Below are 16,258 nucleotides of genomic sequence, written 5' to 3' on the forward strand. Positions count from 1 at the left end.
TAAAACTTGATCTCCAATGTTAAAGGTGGGGGTGAGTGGGAGATGTTCGGGTCATGGAGATGAATCCCTCATGAATGGCGTGATGCTGTCCCCATCCTCATGATAATGAGTGACTTCTTGCTCTGTAAGTTCACGCAAGAGCTGGCTGTTTAAAAGATTGTGGCACCTCCCCCCATTTCTCTTGCTCTTTCTCTTGCCATGTGATATGCAGGCTTCCCTTGCCTTCCTCGAAGGTTGTGAGCCTTGTGAGCCCTTACAAGAGGTAGATGCTGGTGCAAGGCTTCTTGTACAGCCTGGAGAACCATAAGCCAAGTAAACCTCTTTTTTAAAATAAATTGCCCAGCCTCCGATATTCCTTTATAGCAATGCAAAATGAACTAATACATGAGGTGAGGACATAGATAGGATTAAACTGGTTAAGGCAGAAAGGAAAAAAAGGATCATTGCAAAAGAATAGATTAAGGAATTAGGAGGCCAAGATCCAGTTAACCACCTGGATATTGAAGTCACCAAAAATGGTGACAGGAGTAGAGGTGAAAAGAACATGCGCCAGATGTCAACAGCTTTAATGAATGAGGAGGGGCAACTAAGGGGTCACTAGATGACTGCAAAGAAGAAGCGTGGGCTGGTGTCATCTAACAACATGATCTTCAAAGGAGTTGAGGTCTTTGAAGGAGAACAGAGAAGAAATGACTCAGAAGAAGCAAAGAGAGCAAGGTGTAGAACATGAACTTCCATCTAGATGCTGCAGAAAAACAACGTTCACAGAAAACATCAGGGTCTCCGTAGGGCGAGAAGATGAAAGACACGCTCAGAGACAAGGATGAGGGCATAGGATGCTTGCTGATGAGAGGCCCAGGATTTGAAAGAGCATTGGGAAATTGAGTCAGATCAAGAAATCTCTGAAATACGGAGATAATCATAATTTCTACCAGACTAGGCAGGCCAGTTGAGAGGTTTAAACGAAATAGTACATATCAAGCATTTTGCATAGTGCCTGTCACAGATTAAGTGCCCTACAAGTACTGGTCTTGTTTATTATCATCATAACTGGTGAGTGACAGAGTCAGTACTTGAGTCCAGTCCGTCTCACTCTAACTCAAGGTGTTTCCACTACCCTACCTCCTCAGTGGGGTTGCACAGATGGCTCTGGTATAAGGGACTGCTTGAGATTAGCAGAGTGAGTTTCTCTGGATTTGACCAGCCCTTTTAATCCCTCTCTATACACAGATTTGGGGGAAAACAGCATTCCACCCCTGGCCTCCAAAATTCACGTCCTTCTCACAATGCAAAATACATTCATTCTATCCCAATAGTTTCAGAAGTCTTAACTCGTTCCAGTATAAACTCAAAAGTCCAAAGTCCAGAAAAAAACAATACAGCCTAACAAAAAATACCATGGCAACTATAATTAAATCAAAAGTCAACACTTGAACAGTTATTGGCTGACAGCTTGTTTGTTTTTAATATTCTCTTCTATGGAGGGGAAGTAAGCACACCTTAGTGTATTTGTCTAGGGTATCTGGACAGGTGGCAATCCATTGCAAACTGTACTCATTTGTTTATATTTAATTGGTAAAAAAAAAAATTAAAACTACTCAATTGTTTATCTAATATGTGGAAGTAAGCACCTCTAGGACATGCGAGAGCCCCCTAGATCTCCTTGACATCATTTTAAACAGCGCAAAATTTCCTGAATTGGATTTTTCTCAATCCATGTTGCTTGTTCTTTAGGATCTGACTGTATCTTACATTTTAGCAGTATTTTATGCAAAAATAGGATATGTGCCTATAGATACACATCTGTTTTTCACAGTAAATCTTTAAGGGATAAGGGATTACACATTTTATGACTATCGAAATGATTTAAACAAAAATAATTATTAAAACTATAAAAACAATTTATTTACTGAGTATATCCTATATTCCATGCACTGTGCTAATCCATTTAAAATACCATATCAAAATAACCCTGAAAAATAGCTACATTTTTACAAATTAAAAAAAACTGGAGTTTGTCTTAGACTTTTTTCTTTTTGCTTCTGTAACAGAATATCACAGATTGGGTAATTTATAAAGAGAAAAGATTTATTTGAATCATGATGCTGGAAGCTGGGAAGTGCAAGGGCATGACACCAGCATGTGCCTGGCCATCTGGTGAGGGACTTCTTGTTGGGTCATAATATAGCCTAAGGGTACCACATGGAGAAAGGGCATTCAAGAGAGAAAGGAAAGGGGGGCCAAACTCCCACCTTTTGTAACTATTCCACTCCTAAGATAATTGCTTTAATCTATTCATAAAGGTGGTGTCCCTATGACTTTATCACCTATTAAATGTTCCACTTCTCAACACTGTTGCATTCAGGACTAAGTTTCCAACACACAGATTTGGGGAGAAATAGCATTCCACCCCTGGCCTCCAAAACTCATGTCCTTCTCACAATGCAAAATACATTCATTCCATCCCAATAGTTTCAGAAGTCTTAACTGGTTCCAGTATAAACTCAAAAGTCCAAAGTCCAGATTCTTGTCTAAATTAGATATGGGTAAGATTCAAGATACAAATTCCCTCCAGCTGTGAGCCTGTGAAACCAAAATGAATTACAGTTGGCCTTTTGTATTTGCAGGTTTCACATCCTTAGATTCAACCAACAGCAGATCAAAAATATTTGAGGGAAAATATTAAAAATAACAATACAACAATAAAAATAATACAAATAAGAAACCAATATAGTATAACAACTATTTACATAGCATTCACATGGCATTAGGTGTTACAAGTCATCTAGAGATATAGTACATATGACGATGTACTATAATCCATATAATCTACTGAAGATAGATATGCAAATTATATGCAAATATGATGCTATTTTATGTAAGGGACTTGAACATACTTGGAATTTGATATCCATGAGGAGTCCTAGAACCAATCTTCTGTGGGGATAACTGCATGTACTTTCAAAAACAATGGTGGGACAAGGTTAGAATAGACATTCCTATTTCAAAAGCAAGTTACAGGGAAGAAGAAGGGGGTAACAAGTCCCAAGAAAGCCCAAAACCCAAAATGGAGAACGATATTGAGTCTTAAAGTTGGAGAATAATTGCCTTTGACTCCATGTTCAAAATCCTGGGTACACTGGAGTGGAGGTTGGACCCCCACAAGGTGTCAGGCAGCCCACCCCTATGGTTTTTCTGGGCTCAGTCTATCCAGCAGCTCTCATGGGTTGGAATCTTGTGCTTGCAGGCCACCATGCTGGTGCCCCTACAGTTTGGTGATCTTTGAAATGGCTGTCCATGACATCTTTTGAAATTTAGGTGGAAGAAGTCATGCACCCATAGTTCTTGTATTCTGTGCACCTGCAATATTTGCACCACATAGACACCACAAAGGCTTACCACTTGCACCCTCCAGAGTGAGTGGGAGGCCAGGCCACACCTGGGCCCACTTGAGCCATGGCTGGCACAGTTAAGGGGCACTGCACTGAAATGCAGTGAGCATAACCCCAAGGTGGTCCTGCACAGTGAGCCCATGGAGTGCCCCAGGCTTATTCCCAAACCATTCTGCTCTCCTAGATCTCTGGGCCAGCAATGGGAGGAACAGCTCCAAAGATCTCTAAAATGCTTTTGGGGTCTTTCTCCCACAGCCTTGATAGATGGTACCTGGCTCCCTTTCACCTACACTAATTGCTTTAGGTGGCCTGGCTACACTTTTGGTGTGTTCTCCTAAAGACACCTTTTCCTTCTTTCCAAGGCCAGGCAGCAAATTTTCCAAGTCTTTCTGTTTTGCTTCTCTTTTAATCATAAATTTCACCTTTAAGTCATTTCTTTGCTCTCACATGGCACTATATATGCAGTTTAAACAGCCACACAGCAGCCTGAAGCTTTGCTGCCTATATATTTCTTCTGCCTGATATCCTATTGTATTGCCTCTACCTTCTTCATTCCATAAAGTCCTAGGACATGGACACAAGTCTACCACATTTTTTATAACTGTATAACAAGGATGGCCTTTACTCTAGTTTCCAACACTTTGTTCCTCATTTCTATCTGAGACCTCATCAGAATGACATTTACTGTCCACATTTCTATCAACATTCTGGTCATAACCACTTAACCAAAGTCTAAGAAGATTCAGACTTTCCCTGCAGCTCTCCTCTTTTGAGCCCTCACTAGATCGCCCTTAATGCCTTGCCCACAGCAATACATGCTCTTTCTAGCCTGCTCCTCCAAATCATTCCAGCCTCTACCAATGTCCCTGTTCCAAAGCTACTTCCATATTTTCAATTATTTGTTATAGCAGCAGCCCTGTTTCTCAGTACCCATTTTCCATCTTAGTCCATTTTCAGCTGCTATAATATAACAAAATACCAGAGTGGGTGATTTATAAAAAGAAGAGATTTATTTGGCTCAGGGTTCTGGAGGCTAGGAAGTTCAAGGGCAAGCCTGCAGCATCTGTTTGTTCATCTGGGGAGGGCCTGGTTGCTAGATCATAACATGGCCAAAGGGCATCATATGGAGAGAGCACACATGAGAGAGAGGTAAAGGGGGCTGAACCCTCTTTTTATTATAGCAAACTCACTCCCATGATAATGGCCTGAATCCATTCATGAGGGTATACCCATGATATCATCATCTCTCAAAGGCCCCACCTCTCAAGACTTGCATTAAGGATTCAATTTCCAACATATAAATTTTGGAGGACACATTCAGACCATATCAGAGGTTAAAGAGGCTAAATAACTTATCCAAGGTCACAATCAGTAAGTGACCTGGTCAGGATTCAAACCCAGGTGGACTCGGGCTATTTCCTCCCCTTGATGATGCTACCTAGCATATGGTGGGCCACATAGCAAGCACTCAGTGGCAGAATATACATGACTTTCCAAAGCATGGACTCCTGTGTCCCCCTCAACAATCTTGAGGGGTGCTCCCCATGTACAGCAGCAATTTTCAAGGTGTAATCACTGACCAGCTGTATCAGCATCACCTGGAAACTTACTAGGAATGAAAACTTATTTTGACTGAACTGCTCACTGGCTCCGAGCAACCAAAGTTTTAACAAACTCTCCAGGTGATTCTGATGTAACTATTTGACAACTTTTGATGTCCGACTTCACAGACCAGATAACACTGAGGAAAGCTGTAAAAGATGGTGGTAACTGAGTGACTGTAATGGAGTAATTGGTAACTGGCAACTGAGGCTGGTGCGTAGGCTGCTGGGGATACTCTGTGTTGTAGCAGCTCACCAGTCGAGAGCCTTAGTGGCCAGAGCCTTGGGGCAGAGGATGCGTCATCTGCACTGAGCAGCAACTAACTCAATTAACCGTCATGGTCAGAAGCACTTGCAACCCATAAAAATTCAATTTGGCACTGGGAGTGCAGCTGGGAGTCTTGCTTAGAATTGTCCCCCCCCCCCACCCCCAAATTAGATTTAGTGCTTTTTATTTCATGTTGAACTATATCAGGTTCTTATCAGCTTCCCTTCTGGCCCTGTAAGCCTCTCCTCCCTGCAGTGATGGAGCAATTTGCACGTAGCCTTCCCTGTCCTCTTTCCTCAGGGTTCCTGGGAAGGGCTAGAGCCTCCTCCCCAAGCTCCTCTCTGTCTTTACATCAACAGAGGAAGCTAGAACCTCTCTCTCCTGGGCCCATAGCTTTTCCTAAGTGAATGCTACATAAACATGCTTTCAGAAGTCAAAGAAAGAAAGATAGCCAAAGGGTAGTCTTGAGGATGAGGAGTTGAAGGGAGAAGAACATGCACATTAATGTTGTATACAGTACAAAGCATTTCCACCTCATATGTCATTTATTCAACCAATTTCCCTTGAACTAGATACTATTTTGATGCTTATTTTAGCACTCAGAAAATCAAGGCTTAGACAGTTTAAGGCATTTGTACAAGTTTTTACAGACAATCAAAGGAGCTGAAATGAAAACCTGAATCCTTGGACTGGAAATTGTTAATCATTCTACTACACAACCAGGTATGTGACCTCTCCATAGCCCCTTGCATCCCCTCCCGCCCTCCCCTTTCTCAGACTGCTTCTCTGAGGGACCGCACACCTACTTGGGCTTGATTCACGGGTGTGGACATGGGAAGTCATTCTACAAAGGAAGCACGTTGTCCCTGTGCGACACTGAGAGAAAAGCACCCACGGCTCACCTCCTCCTGCCAGGCCCTAAGCGGGGGACTGAGGTCACTTACCCAGCTGCCACTTGGGGGAGCACATGGTCTGCATCATCCAGATGGGCAGTGTGGGCTCCAGGATGGCAACTCCCATGTTGGCAAAGCATATGGACCCTGCGGAGATCGTTCTGTGAGCAGCCATGGCTGCCTGAAGCCGAGACACCCATGGCTCAATAGGAGGTCATCGCCAACTTACCTGCAGCCACCAGGATGTAAGGGTCTTTGAGAAGCGTAAAGAGTGGAGTCCCCTTGGCACTCTGAGAACATGGATGAAAAAATTAATGCCCATTTGTACAGTGCAGGTATCTCTCCTATTTTCCCAGAATCCGAGAAGGTGCAATTAGGGGCTTAGAGACCATCTATGGCAGCTCCTTTACTGCACAGACCAGGAAACCCAGGTCAGGGAGAGAAAGTGACTTGCCTGATGCCACAAAGGGAGCTGGAGGCAGGGCCCCTGTGTGCAAGATAGGCACTGCAGTAGTCACAGATAAAGAAGCAACATATTCCAGCCATAATTCCTGCCTTCACATGACCATCAACCAGGTCAGAGTGGATTGGTAGTAAGGCCAGTGTTGGACAACAGGCGTCTGGCTTCCTAGTTTCCACTAGATCTCCCTGGCACTAATGTTTGTCCCGGGACAACCACAGGCAGAGCACTGAATCTCAAAGGCGAGCATAGAGGCCGTAACTCAAAAAGCCTCTCAAGATTTCTGAATTCTTTATTCTGATCATTTTGAGCCACACTGGATTGAGGTAGAAGAAGCGGGTTACAATTCCACCCTAAACATCCAGGTCACACTCTCATGTAAACTTGGTCGCCCCACCCTCCTTCCATGCATCCCAGCAGTCCCTCAACCATCATTATTACCTTTGTCTAAACTACAGGCCCTTCTCTTCTCCGTAGTTCCACATTCTACCCATTCTCTAAGGTCAAGCTTAAATGGCTCCTTTGTTTCCAGACTGTTCCCCAACTCAGTAGCTGGGACTTCTCCCTCTTTCAAACACCCTGAACGCTATGTCCTAATCCTTTATGGTGTTTACTACATTCTCTCTTGTAACAGATTTGATCATTTTGGTAAGATAAACCTCTCTGCATACACACAATAGTGGATTGAGAAATTTAGAGATTTTTAAACTAAAAAAATCATGCTCTCACCCCATTATAATTCAAAGTAAAGAAACAGATGTAAATCATTAGAATATGCATTAAAAATTCCAATAAACCCTTTGCCCCAACAGTCCCACTTCTAGGAATTGACTCTAATTAATACCAAGATTATAAAAATGCACAGATGCAAATTACAGCACTATATGTCACTGCAAAATACTGAAAACTACCTAAACATAAGACATGGACTAAAATATGGTATACACACAATTGTGTACCATTGTGTGCACACACACAATTTTGTGTGTATGTATAGAGCATACAGCTGGAAAATAATGAGACAGGATTCTATGAACTAATAGAGTAATTTTTAGAACATATTATTGAGAGAAAAAAAAGAAAGCAAAAAAAAAATGCACAGTGTGCTGCCTTTCATGTAAGAAAGGAAAAATAAGAAAACACATAAACTATTTGTTTTGTGAAAAAAAAAACACAAAGATACAGGAAAGACAAACCAGAAAGCATTAAAGGTGGTTATCCATGAGTGGTAGGGGTGGGGGAGGGGAAGGGGAGAAAGACTGTGGAGGGATTGACACTCTCTTGAGTATGACTCTTTGAATAATTTTAACTTTTAGGTAGTAATGTTCTATATATTCAAAAAATAAAATTATTTCAGTCTTATAGATTGAATTGAGTACCCCCCCCCCCACCAACCTTGGTCAAATTAGTCCTAACCCTAATATGACTGTGATTGGAGACAGCATCTTGAAGGAGGTAATTAAGGTTACAAGAGGTCATGAGAGTGGGGGCTCTAATCTGAAAAACTGGCATCCTTATAAAAAGAGGAAGGGACATCAGAGCTCACTTTCTCTGTGCATACAAAATGAGTAAAGGCCATGTGAGAAGGCGGCTATCTGAAAGCCAGGAAGAGGGGCCTCACCAGAAACCAACTGTCACCAGGACCTTGATCGTGGACGTTCAGCCTCCCAAGTTGCGAGAAAATAAATATGTGTGGTTTAAGCTACCCAATCTGTAGTATTTTGTTCTGGCAGTTTGAGCAGACTAATACTTGGTAGGTTTGTTTTTTGTAGTAGCATGGGTACATATTACAGAATTATACAAACAGGTGAATGTTTTTTACCTGTATGTATAATAGGGGGAGCCAAATTTCTCGCTTTGAAAGAAGGAGAATACAAGTATGGAAAGGTGAAGGCAGGGAAAAATCCCGTGGAGCTGGACTGGAAGTGGAGGTCTCAGTATGAACTCCTGTGTGTATTAGCTCTGTCACTCAGATGGCAGGGAAACAAGGTGACCCCAGTAGCAAAGGATACATCGAATGCCTATAGCTTGGTTTCTAAACATCATTCCCTACTAATAAGAACCTAGTCTCCTTGGAGAAATGATTCCATGGCTGAGTCAGAGAAAGTACAAGATGAACATAGGACATAGTTTTGTATCAAAAAGTAAAGCATTACTAAAAAAACAATGAAGGCATGTTAAAATGTCACAGCGACCAATTAAAGGGCTTTAACTTGCCAAATCTGGGACAATTTAAGCATCAGAATAATTAAGGACTAGAGGCCAGGAGTTCAAGACCACCTGGGCAACACAGGGAGACCCCATCTCTATAAGATGTTAAAAATAAGCTGAGTGTGGCAATATGTCTATATAGTCCCAGCTACTCAAGAGGCTGAGGCAAGAGGATAACTTGAACCCAAGAGTTGGAGGCTACAGTGAGCCATGATCACACCTCTACACTCCAGCTTGAGTCACAGAATGAGACACTGTCTCCAAAAAAAAAAATAAATAAGTAAATAAGTAAGAAGAGTGGTGAACTACAAAAATAGGACTCCATGATTCCACACTGCTAATAATCAAATAACATATTATTATTTTTAAAGGTTTTTTCTGAATATAATCACATTGACATAAAATTATTATATATCTATTTAGGTCTAAATATTTATAAATATATATACATAAAGAGAGTAAGAAAGGAATAGCTATTCCTTTTTGTTGTTGTTGTTGTTTGTCTGTTTGTTTGAGACAGAGTCTTACTTTGTCACCCAGGCTGGAGTGCAGTGGCACGACCTTGGCTTACTGCAACCTCCACCTTCTGAGTTCAAAGGATTCTCCTGCCTCAGCCTCCAGAGTAGCTGGGATTACAGGTATGCACCACAACACCCAGCTATTTTTTTTTGTACTTTTAGTAGAGACAGGGTTTCTCCATGTTGGTCAGGCTGGTCTCAAACTCCTGGTCTCAAGTGATCCGCCTACCTTGGAAGAATGGCTATTCCTTACAGCAAAGTACCAACTGATGATTTGGAGGAATTGGTGAACTAGAAAAACCAGCATTTTGTAAACATTAAAGGTTGGTTCAGTCAAGAATCATCAATGGATAACAAATCTAGGCAGAGAGGAAGTTCAAGGAGGAGTAGGAGATTTATATGATTTTACAGTGTCTCCCACAGATTATTTATTAGTTACAAGGTGAAAAATAATAACTACACAAGAGACCCGGGCAACACCTTGGCCCATTGATCAAAATGGACATCACCACTGAGAGGTGAACAGGCATTACATACCACCAGACGTGACACTCAGAAGGCCACAGTATGAAGAGGAAGCATCAGACAAACCAAATTTAGGAATACCCTATAGATAATTGTGGTCTTCATAAATGTCAATGTCATGCAAGATAAAGGCTGAGAACTTTTCCAGATTAAAAGAGACTAGAGAGATGTGACGCATGAATGTATTATGCAATCCTGGACCAGGCCCTGCACTAGAGACTAAAAACAAAAAGCTCCCATGAAAGACATTATTGGGATAATTGACACAATCAGAGTAGGCACTACTGCAAATGAAAGTATTGCATCAATGTTAAATTGCCTGCATTTGATAGCTCTATTGTCATTACATAAGGAAATAATCCTGTTCTTAGGGAAAACTCACTAAAGTATCAAGTGGTAAGGGAATGATATAATCAATTTACTGTCAACTGACTCAAAAAATTAGTAATAATAATAATGTTTGTTTGCTAGAAAGAGAAAGAATGGGTGACGGTTCATGCCATATATGTATATATTCATATACATCTGGAGGTACCCAAATATATATACAAACACATATATAATTATCCATATGTATCTGGAGATCTCCATATATTTTATATATATATATATATATATATATATATATATATATATATACATATTCTGCATAGCTGCTTTGATTCTTCACAAGACTCTTCAACCATCTTTCTCTAACATCAAGCCAAATACCTCACTATCCCCCATACTCCCTGAAATGGGTCCTAGAATTCAGACACAGTTCTCACTTTCCCTGACTCTGTCCTCTTCGCTTTTCTTCTGATGGCTTGGCAGGCATGCCTGGGCTCCTGTGTTCACCCATCCTGTATATGTTAGCAATGGAGCTTTGTGTCTGCTTACCTCAGGAGAGACTTTAGAAGGCTGTAGGATGCAAAGCTGGAGTGCTAAGAAAGAAAGAAGGTGAGACAGTTCAGTGTGTCTACCGATTAGCTGGGGGCTCCAGTAACAGCTATAGTGCTATCAAACTGTTACGCATAAATTTAACTTCCTGAGCTTATCTCTTTTCTGCAATGGGGCAGCCCTTGATCCATCAAAACATGTCCACGCCACCCATTCTTACTCAAGACAGACACCACAGCATAATGCATTCCCAACCTGACCTGGGCTATCAGCTGCTGGAGGCTCTGATGGTAACTCACCTCCATCCAGTAGTGCCAGGAAGGCCAGGATGAGGAACGGCGCAGACTTCCCAACAAACTCATACATTACACTTCCAAAGGGTGCTCCTACTGGAAAGGCAAAGCAGATACAGATTCCAGAGGTGAGGGTGAGTCCCATCCAGTGAGAATTATCCACATTTACCCCATGAGCATTTGTAGAACGCCTAATAGGGGCTAAGATCCACCTGAGGTTTTGGGAATTCAGAGATGGAGACATGACCCCTGTTCTCAGTGGAGGAAGTGTGTGTGTGTGTGTGTGTGTGTGTAGGGAGGGACCCAAATAATTAAAGCATGGTGAAAATTTGACAGTAAAATATTGCATGCAATGAAAGCTCAGTAGATGTCTCAGGAATTCAGGCAGCCACGAGGGCTTTGCCAAGTGCAGACTACCTGGAAGGGAAGCAGCTTGTGTGAAGAACACAGAGGTGTCAGAAAAAAGTATGTTGTTGGAGAAGAAAAAGAAGAAAGTGAGTGTTACCAGACTATGAGTATTTGAGAGGAGAAAAGTAGAGCCTTGCATCGGCAGGAGCCTTCTATACGCAGACGAGTCATCTACTTGGCCTTGCAGCCTATGGAGAAATACCAAGGGAGAAACACCACCTGCTCTGGGCTCAGGAAGATTCTTCAGGCAGCATCATGGTGGAAGGAGGGAACATAAAAGAGGGAAGCTGCTGCCAAATTCTAACCTAGAAGTGACAAGGAGCCCGCAGTGACTGTCGAGGATCTAACAAGCTTGTTCCTTTGGGAGCTTATTCATTTGGGACATGATAAAGGAGTCCAAAATGCACCAGTTTTAGACTGGCCATTTGGGTTGATGGATACTAACAAATAATAGGGATTCTATTTCCTCTGCTCCCCATGGGGCTTGAGGGTGGGGCATAGGCCAGGGAAGAGATTTCAGGTGTTTTCAATGAGCTTGTAAGTTCCTGGAGGGCAGGAATATGCCTGGTGCTTCCCACCCTACTATGCTGGCATTGTGTTTGGTGTGTAGTATGTGAAAGTATGCAGCTTGTCAGTTAAATAGTATGAGGGATGAGCCTCAAAGAAAGGGTAACTTTATGGTTTGGAGCTTCTTTCTGAGGCCAGAAAATCTGAGTCTGTATCCTGGCTCCTGCGTGTCCTGGTTGTGTGACTTTGGATGGCTATTTCACCATTCTTATTTTCATCTCTATAATGGGGACAATCATTCTCCTTTTATTCATGGTGGTGAGGAATAAAAGAGATTATGCTTGTACTAGCTTTAGCAGAGCATCTGACAATGGCCAGGCTCTGGCAGTGTGTGCGTGGGAGCGAAGGCAAGACAGTGGCCTCTAACACCAGGATGCTCACTTCCTCCAGCAGACTGGGCTTCTGGACCTTTCCCCGGCCCTTATGTGTTCCCAGCTTCTTACAGAGAAGGAAATTTCACCTTTTCTCAGGGATATTTCTGAAGGAGTCGAAATAGGATAGGGCCAATGAGGGAAGGAAAATACTTGTCTTCCACACCTCGGGAACACCTACTTCCTAGAGTCCCACCCTCCTGCGGGTGCCACTTACCCAGTACCCCCAGGGCCAGGCCCCCCAGCGCGATTCCCATGGCCCGTCCTCTCTCATAGTCGTCGGTGTAGACACTGGCCAGCATCCCAAGACCTGCACAGAGAGTGACAGATGCAGCTGACCCCTGGGGGTTCTGTCTGCCTCCCAGAGCCCTTGGTCCTACCCTGTTACCTCTTCAGTGACAATCTTAGCTAGAGTTTCAGTTCCAGGGGTTTTACAAAACTTAACCCATAGTATTTTTTAAGTACTTCGCTTCCTAGTCTTCCAAAACCCCACATTGTTCACTGCTGTTTAAGATGCTGTTGAAAGTGCAAGTCCTTTGGGAAGGATAACACAGAAAATCCATTATCTGATTATACCATGTTTCACAGCCTTTTCTCATTTCCTAGCACATTTCCCTGAATGAGGGGTTACAGAGCAGGTCAGGGAAAGGAAACCCTAGGAAGACAGACTGTTCTATCTAATGGGGGTGCCCAGGGAAGAGCAAGAAAGCACTGGAGACCTGGAAGAGAGGGTGAGCTGGTGCTGCACAGCAGCTGGACTCTCAGGCCTTCGTAGTCATGGTAAAATGGCATAAAATACCAACCTTATAGGATTGCATTAGATATTGTATTCGGCTATACTTTGAAAACTGTGCTGGTATTACCAGTAGTATTAACATGATTATTCCTATAAAGTACTAAGAGGAGGACAGAAAAAGGACCCTTGAATGGCACTAAATAAAAGCCTGGCCTTCATGGTTTACTGTAGGCTTGTTCTGACCTGAGCTACCTGCATCGAAATCTTAGAACAGGAATTTACGTCAGGCTCAGGGTTCTATGGACCCTGTCAGCAATTTTACAATTCCTTTGTTTCTTTTTTTTTTCTCTCTCTCTCTCTCTTTTTTTTTTTTTTAAGTAAGTCTACCTCTGTCACCCAGGCTGAGGTGGAGTAGCACCATCATGGCTCACTGCAGCCTCAACCGCCCAGGCTTGAGCCATGCTCCCACTTTAGCCTCCCAGGTGGCTGGGACCACAGGTGCACACCACCATGCCTGGCTAACTTATTTTTATTTTGTATAGAGATCAGGCTCTCACTATGTTGCCCAGGCTGCCTTTAAACTCCTAGAGTCAAGCTATCCTCCTGCCTTGGCCTCCCAAAGTGCAGGGATTACAGGTATGAGCTACTGTGCCCAGACCAATTCCCTTATTTCTGAATCACAATGTCTACCTATACAGATGATGTTTTCTTTAATTTCTTCATATAAATATAGGGTCTGAGGTAGTAACAGATGTTTGTATGTGTGTGTGTGCATGTGTGTGTGCTTAATGAAGTTGTCAGTGTTACCTGCAACAGATGAAAAAGAAGATCCAATGCCTTGAAGGGTTCGAGCCATGAAGAGTAGAGTATAGGTTCCAGAAAAAGCAAACACTGGGTAAAAAGAATAGCAAGATAACGGCAGTTAGCAAATTGCCTTTGCTTCCCCTGCTGCCAGGGAACATGCTTATGATACTGCAGATATGAGTCATGATGCATACATTTTTAATAAAGCATGATGACTGTTCCCTGTTTCTTGAGTTGTCTAATTTCCCACTCCTCAATCAGAACCGCTTTTTAAATGGCAAGAAAACTGAGAAACCACAAAAGTATAAACCAATTCACCACACAGCAGATGGAAGCCTGAATCCCTACATCTCTTGCCAAGAGCCCAACATTCTGTCCACAGAAATCAGGGATGTCCATGAAGCACAGTGTCCTGGGCTAGAAACTGGCTCTTAGACCATACTTCTGGATTCTACATGTGCTACACCCAGTCTGGTCTTTATCATTGCTGGGTCCCATAGGGTCATCTGGAGTACAGTGACAGTAAGTAGGTGCTTTGAAGACTATAGGAATAAGGTAGAAAATACTATCTTGTGATACAATCAGATCCTTCTTTTTATCTTATATTGAAAGATCTTTTAATCAGACAGAATCAGCATTTATTAAATTTATTTACTGAACATGCAGCTCTGCTAGACTCTGTAGCAAATGCAAAATAAAAATAACATTTAGTTCATGCCCTTGAAGAGGGTCAGTCTATTGAAGATGAACACACATGAAACTGAGAACCTACAGAAATATGTTATCGAAAACTAAATCAGAGGGTGCTGGTGGTCAGGGTAGTTGAGTCCAGACATGCCTCAACTCCAATCCCAGAACAACATCTGCTAGAGTAAGAATAATCTCCTTAAAGTGTCTGAATCAGAAGAACTTTAATCCCTTTGCCCATTCATTACCGACGTCTTCGGTTGTGTTTATAAGCTTCTCCCATTATTTCCCGACAGACATGATCACACTGAACTACTCCTTGTCTCACAAAGATGCACATTCTTGGTCTCCCTTTCCTGGCCACCAGCATCTTTTCTCAGGCTTTGTTATTTCCAGTCTCTTCAGTCTAATCTTCCAAAGTTCTTTGAGAACAGAGTGACCCACTCATCTTGGTTTGCCCAGAACCTCCTTGTTTTTAAGACTGAAAGTCAAAAAACCCCACAAGAACAGGAAGTCTTCCATCCTGGGAAGCCCCTCACTAGAGTGTGGATATGAGCTGTTTGTTCCCACCAAATTTCATGTTGAAATTTGATCCCCATGCCAGACACGGTGGCTCATGCCTATAATACCAGCACTTTGGGAGACTGAAGAGGGCGGATCATCTGAAGTCGGGAGTTCAAGACCAACCTGACCAACATGGAGAAACCCCCTCTCTACTAAAATACACAATCAGCCAGGTGTAGTGGTACATGCCTGTAATCCCAGCTACTAGGGAGGCTGAGGCAGGAGAATCCCTTGAATCCAGGAGGTGGGAATTGTGGTGAGCTAAGATTTCACCATTGGCCATTACACTGCAGCCTGGGCAACAAGAGTGAAACCACATCTCAAGAAAAAGAAAAGAAATTTAATCCCCAGTGTTAGAGGTGGGGTCCAGTGGAAGGTGTTTGCATTATGGAGGTGAATTCCTCATCAGTAGTTCAATATCCTCCCTTAGGGGGTGAATGAGTTCTCACTCTACAGTTCTCTCAAGAGCTGCTGGTAAAAAAAAAAAAAAAAAAAAAAAAAAAAATCCAGGCACTTCCCTCTCCTTTCTCTTGCTTCTTCTCTCATCTCTGCACAATTAGCTCCCCTTCACCTTCCACCATGAGTGGAAGCTTCCTGAAGCCAGCACCAGACGCAGATGCTGGCGCCATGCTTCTTGTAAAGCCTGCAGAACCATGAGCCAACCAACCTCTTCCTAATACAAATGACCAAGTGTCAGGTACTCCTTTATAGAAACACTAAATGGACTAAGACACCCCTCAATTCCAGGCAAACCAGGAGAGTTGGTCATTCTATTTAGGAAACCAAAGCTTTTTTTTTTTTTTTTTTTTTTCCACTTTGCACCCTTTACATGGGCCACCATTTCACTTTTGATTACATTAGGCATGGCTTCTAGTTGGGGGTTGGAGGGGTTAAGGGTAGTAATGGGCATCAGCAATCTCTTTCAAGTATTTTTTAAAACATTGGACAATGCTACAAGGATACTCTAAACGTCAAATGTATTTTTTTGTTGCTGTTGTTAGAATTAGGCCAAGTCAGTATAGCAACACTGCTACCTTATGGAAATAATCATTATTTAATATATATGGTGTGGTAGATAAGA

General features: G+C 42.5%; 1 protein-coding gene across 5 annotated transcripts in view; it reads right to left on the bottom strand.

Annotated features, from left to right (window-relative positions):
* Positions 1-16,258, bottom strand: part of SLC18A1 (solute carrier family 18 member A1) — a 47,050-nt gene that overhangs the window by 8,735 nt on the left and 22,057 nt on the right. For all 5 annotated transcript variants that reach the window (XM_074384033.1, XM_074384034.1, XM_010346112.3 and 2 more), the window contains 6 exons: positions 13,930-14,013; positions 12,604-12,696; positions 11,047-11,136; positions 10,748-10,791; positions 6,384-6,444; positions 6,206-6,301 (listed from right to left, as the gene is read on the bottom strand). In XM_074384033.1, the coding sequence (XP_074240134.1) occupies positions 6,206-6,301; positions 6,384-6,444; positions 10,748-10,791; positions 11,047-11,136; positions 12,604-12,696; positions 13,930-14,013 (468 nt within the window). The remainder of the gene's footprint in view (positions 1-6,205; positions 6,302-6,383; positions 6,445-10,747; positions 10,792-11,046; positions 11,137-12,603; positions 12,697-13,929; positions 14,014-16,258) is intronic.

The sequence above is a fragment of the Saimiri boliviensis genome, chromosome 13 (genome assembly GCF_048565385.1).
Source record: "Saimiri boliviensis isolate mSaiBol1 chromosome 13, mSaiBol1.pri, whole genome shotgun sequence".
In the NCBI taxonomy this organism is placed as follows: domain Eukaryota; kingdom Metazoa; phylum Chordata; class Mammalia; order Primates; family Cebidae; genus Saimiri; species Saimiri boliviensis.